This window comes from Cupressus sempervirens, chromosome 3 (genome assembly GCF_028749045.1).
Source record: "Cupressus sempervirens isolate cs-2001-9-10 chromosome 3, ASM2874904v1, whole genome shotgun sequence".
In the NCBI taxonomy this organism is placed as follows: Eukaryota; Viridiplantae; Streptophyta; class Pinopsida; order Cupressales; family Cupressaceae; genus Cupressus; species Cupressus sempervirens.
The window spans coordinates 196,341,910-196,347,909 of NC_143120.1; the positions used below are offsets into that span (position 1 = coordinate 196,341,910).

At 30.7% G+C, this 6,000-nt stretch overlaps 1 protein-coding gene across 1 annotated transcript; it reads right to left on the reverse strand.

Moving 5' to 3' along the window:
* Positions 1-2,866: 2,866 nt before the first annotated feature.
* LOC149565486 (F-box/kelch-repeat protein At1g80440-like) lies at positions 2,867-3,988 on the reverse strand. The gene is made up of 2 exons (XM_089817136.1): positions 3,595-3,988; positions 2,867-3,522 (listed from the first exon to the last, which is right to left on the reverse strand). The coding sequence occupies exons 1-2, from the start codon at positions 3,986-3,988 to the stop codon at positions 2,867-2,869; spliced, it is 1,050 nt and encodes a 349-aa protein (XP_089673262.1).
* Between the last annotated feature and the right edge of the window lie 2,012 nt (positions 3,989-6,000).

Below are 6,000 nucleotides of genomic sequence, written 5' to 3' on the forward strand. Positions count from 1 at the left end.
CTTGTTGAGCTCTCCTTGTTGTATTCCTTTCTGTCTTAATAAATTTTTACCACTCTTTTCTCAAATTACAACTAGTGCCAAAGAATAATGGAGAGTGAAAGACTACAATGAAATTTAAATTTAATTGCTTACTAATTTTTTAGCTATAATTAATCCAAAATAATTTCAGAACTAAAGGAAAATGCATATAATTGTTTTACATGGCAGAAAAATGTTTGGCTTCTGTAAATAGTGGGTTGGAACAATTTTCTCAGTAGTTCAACATTAACACACTATTAGTAAAAATAATATAGGTAATAGAGATGGCCAAATAAGTAAAATAAATATTTGAAAAAAAATATAGAAAAAAAATATTTCATTCACAAATGTAACTACATAGTGATAGAAGTTTTACTACGTCTTGATTAGAAAAGTAAAAGCATCAACACGCTCAACAATTTCACAACCAAATATAACTATTTCTTATATTATAGGAACTTAACTATTTCTTATATTATAGGAACTAGAGACTTTGACTAAGATGAGGCCTAAAGAGAAGTGTTCCGTGCTAGATTCACCTTTTAACATATGGATTTTTTTCAATATTTATAGTTTTATGTTTCTTCCACAAGTTAAGCTCAAAACAATCAAGCACCCATATGCTTAAAGTTTACAAAGATAGAGGATATTACTCTGTTTTTCGAGAATAGAGTATAAAAATGAACTTGTTCATAGTGTAAAATGAATATTTTCAAGTCACCTACTTACAATTAATTGCCATTTCGAAAATGTCTATGCTCATGTTTTTTTTCATTGAACTGGTTTATTTCTTAAACTTTTTTTCCGATTGATCTTCAATATTTTTGCTAGGGGTTTCATAAATGTAATTTTTAATTCTTATTTTTTTTAACATGTTTACTCTTTCCTTCCATAGTTTGCAAGAATGGACATGGCACTTATGTGCTTGACTTTAAAAACTACAGAATTAAATTCTGATAACAATATCACAATGTCATCTTTGACAAGCCCATCCACAAGAATGTTGTATGTTACAACAGTAGGCGATAAATACATCATCTTGATTTTGTCAAACATTGTCCATGCACATTTCCTCTTCCAGGAATGTGAAAGGGAAAATGGGCAGACTTGCAGACATATCTGCAAACAGTTTGCAAAAGCAAACAAACAATAAGACGCTTCACAAAAATGAATAATAGAAATCCTAAGAGCATTCCCAAGGGACATTACAGGTGCAGGGACTGTTTCTCAGAAACTCATATTGTCATTGGTGTTGGTCACAAATTCTGATAAAACATCTCTATATGGCATGAACCAACTAGTTCATGCTATATATTGCCATTGGATTCTGGATGTACTGGTACAATGTTATTCTCAGAATTGCAAATAACAGGGAGCAATTTTTTAGGGGTACACTAAGAATTTTTTTTCATAACGAGGAAGTCACAATATCAGCATTACTGGAGGATCAAATTGGTCATTAGAAGGCAATAGCAGCAGTAGGCACATCTTATGTATAGGCACTTTCTGAGTTAACAAACTCATTCTTAGAGGTTTCATCATTCTGGCTCGTAACGCAAGAGTTGTGTGAAGATCAAATAGCTTGTTTAGAGGCTTCATCATTTCCAATGCAGATATATTAAAATATTTCACGAGTAGCTCGAGGAAATTACTTCTTAAGTCACTTGCTGTTTGAGGTGGACTTACACCTAGTGTTTTCTGAGTGAGGACCATTTTTAAAAGGTGCATGATACATGTCAAAATTCGATACATTTTGGTTTAGAAATCATCTGTAGAATTCTGAGCTTATTTTAACAACAGAAAAGAATGGTCATTCGTAGATCAGTTTAGGACTTGTAATCCTTTGAATATTGAAAGCACATTTTCAATGGTAACCTTCTATTTTGAGTTGTACGTTGAACCCTGAATTTCTGAATAGTGCTTCAAGTCTGAAGACTGAAACATTTGAAACCATAAGCCAACTGTTTGACATATTTTTAAAGAAACGAAGCAAAGGAAAAAAATTAAAAATAGCAAAACTTATCCAAAAAAAACCCACCAAAAATTATATAAATTGCTGAGAATTTGGCTTTCATTTGGATGGGTTGGCCCATGATTATTGGGATTTTGAATTCAAAAGTAAAAAGATAGATCTAAATGGAAGACAGATGCCTCTATCTTGAACAATAGATGACATCTATCTTGAACTACAAATCTCAACAATTCGTCTCGCAAATTAAAGCATTACAAATTACAGATCATAACTTAAAAAGATGTTGTACTGATTTCTTGTTATTGCAATTAAATATGACAAATACAAGACTTCCAACTCTAATGGGTACTTACCAAGGACAATAGCAATTGTTGTTGAAGAGTTCTATCGCCTCTGCCGCTATGCTTTGAAAGAAAAAGCTAGGAATCAACCAAAGCTTAGGCAGAAGCTATATGTAGAACACAAACACCTGAAACTCAAATCAGGAATTTGAAGAGGAAAATGGGCACACAAACCCTATTAGCAATGCAAATATTAGGAAGTGGTCCACGTTGATGCCTAGTTAGAGGGATGTACAGATACGTGGAGGAATGTGACCAAAATACTACCTCACAAATAGTACAACTAATTAAAATTAGAAATGAAAATAAAAATTTCATTTGAATAGAAAAATCCAAAGAGACCATAGAAAAATTTCATTTGAATAGAAATATGCCCTTTCATGTGGCATATTCATTGCAAGAAGAAATCAAAGTTCATTCTATTTTAATTTTCAAATAGAACTCAGCTTTGATAAAACCATTCCAAAAATAATAGTAGAGGGGTTTTTCAGTTCATGAAGGTTTAAAACACTGAAATCCATTTCACTTAAAAGAGTTAGAGAGTGAGAGCTCCAATTGTAGGGATTAAATCTGGGAGTTCTGTTGCAGACAATGTACTGATCAAAGTCCACTTCTCTTCTTTTCCTCCTTCATCTGAAGGTTCAAATAAATAAAAGGCCTTAACATTTTGAAACCAACCTTCAATATCTGTTGCTTCCTCATGGATGCAAACCATTAATATCTGTTGATTCCACATTGTGCCACCTAAAAATCTGTAGACTTGGGGAGGAAGCGTTCCTGCAATGCGGAATTGGTTTTCCACATAATTCCATTCTATAATTTCCCAATCCCATTCGTGATAAATCCATCCAAATGCGGCAAAAGAAGGTTGCATACTGCCATCATAATAGCAATCGCATATGGCACTCCATTGCCGTGTGTTGGGATCATAGGCTTGTATATGCCCTTTCATGTGGCTCAACACATATAACTTGTCATCGGTAAATACACTGTCGCACTTACATTCGCTCCAAATCATTGGGGGAAGATACTCCCACTTTTCTTCCTCAATGTCATAAACTGCCGCTGTGCACAATTCCTCGTCGTCACTATCATATCCACCAGCAATGTAAATCAATCCTTTTGCTGAGTCCACGGAACAACTAAAATCAACTCTACAATCTGGAAGGTCGGGGCCTCGCTTCCATTTCCCTGAGACAAGAGAAACAATGTTATGATAAATACAAGTAAAAAGGGATACAAATGTTTAACAGGGGTACATACCAGAGGAAAAGTTGTAGATGACTAGTGCTTTATGAACTGTGAATTCTGGCATGCTACTGAAAAGACCCGTGACGATCAATTTGTGGTTAAAGGGAATACAGAAAGAGCAAGCTGAAAAATGTGGAAATTGAGGGGGAAATGGCGGTAGGGTTTCAATTGAATTTTGCAAAGGATCATAAAATTTTATTCTGCAGCCTTTATCATTTGTTATATCATCCCAACAAGGTAATATGATTAACTCCCCAAATCTCTTTCTATCTTGATAAAACGGTGGACTACGTAAAATATTTTTCCACCATTTACAAACAAGGGCCATCGTGGGGTGTGAGGTTAATGGCACCCTCAACAAACACAGTCTGCCAACGTCATCCGGAAGACCTAGAAATATCTCCATTGTCATTCTCTCTCTAAAATATTTTACCACTTTGAATAGATTTGACTATATTTATTCGGAATTTGGTTTTTTCTAAATATAGAACTTCTGTCTTATTCTATATTTAGTTATTAATTTAATTTTAATTAAAAAAATTCACTTTTTTTTATAATCAGTTGCATTCATATACTTCACTTTATTATTATGCCCAATGCATTTCATATTTGAAAAGAACGAATTAAGACGAATCTCGGCGCCCACGCCAAAATGAAAGTAGATTGCAATAAAAATATATAAAAATATTTATCTTTTGCTTGTTACTATTCGCCTGATTTAATAATTCCGTTGTTCTTATCTTTTGAATACTTAAAAAAATTATTAAAATTAAATTAATAACTACTAAAAATAATAACACTTAAAATATGAATTAAAAAAGACTAATAATAAAATCTTATTAATTATAATAATAATATTAACAAGAATTTGAATATAAATATAGAATAAGACAGAAGTTCTATATTTATAAAAAACCAAATTCCATTCAATTAAGAGAATAAATATAGTGAAATCTTAATAAATTTAATTTAATATTTGCTTGGTACTACTGTGTAGTAGAATGTTCACCTATTTAATAATTCAGTTGTTCTTATCTTTTGAATACTAAAAAAAATCAAAGTTAAATTAATAACTACGAAAAAATAATGAATAGCTTTTCTTAGTTAAAATATAAATTTAAAAAGACTAATAATAAAATCTTATTAATTATAATAATAATATTGACAAGAATTTGAATATATATATAGAATAAGACAAAAGTTCTATATTTAGAAAAAAACCAAATTCCATTCAATTAAGAGAATAAAAAAAGTTAAATCTATTCAATCAAAACTTTGAAACCTTACAGAAGTAGACTTTTTTCCTTTAAGCTCTCTCATCCTGATGATGGACAGAGTGTGATCCAAAACGTGGATGCAAAAATTGTAACACAATCTACCCATAAATCACAGCTAAGAATAAAAATATATTTAATAAGATGTCAAAAGTGTGGAAAATTTAATTTTAAAGTATTTATGAATATTTGTAGTATATAATATTTATGAATAGAAATTATATCTAATAATCTACAAATTTATTGGTCATATTTAGTGTAATTTAATATTTGCTTGGTACTATTATCTAGTAAAATGTTCACCTCGTCTAATAATTTGATTGTTCTTATCTTTTGAATACTAGAATAGTTCAAAATTTCTCACATCCACACCTAGTTTACACATTTATAAACTTTTATTTTTTATATATTATCTACTAAAAAATTAGATTGTATAAGTTAACACTAAAATTACTTGTTTGCCAATGTTGTCATCAAGGTGTGTAATTATAAAGTTGGACATTAAAAGACTTTATTCCCCTTCTCTTGCCACTTAGATGTTCTTATTAGTTACTCCATCTAAATTTAAAGCAAGCAAAGTGTGGAGATTCTTCACCAAACTTGTTAGAAGATGCTCTATCAAAAAGTCATATTGTCATTTACATGATACTTTGTCTTTGCATAATTAACAAAATTAACTTCTTTTTCATTTTTGGGTAAACACAATTTAAAAAATAAATGTATATTAGATGGATATAATTCTAATGTTTGACAATCATTTAAAATATATAGGAAAATGTTATCCATTCAATTGTTTTACTCTTTAAACAAACCCATCAAAATTATGATAAAAGAACTATTCCAAAAAAATTGAGAAACGTCCTAAACATATCTTCCTCTACCCATTACAATATGCAATTTTCATTATGTTATTAGTATTTGATCTAATTTATTTATAATTTTATTTTAACAAACAATGTTTATTCAAATTCAAATTAGTCAATAGGCCCTTAGTCTATTGAATGGCTCACAAAGAACCCACCATAAGGGATGATTGACCACATGAATGCATACCCCTCAGTCCTTGGTCCTAAGCCTTTGTGCCTTACAGGTCACAACCCTCCATAAAAAAATAAAATTCAAACTTACTTTATACAATTTTATT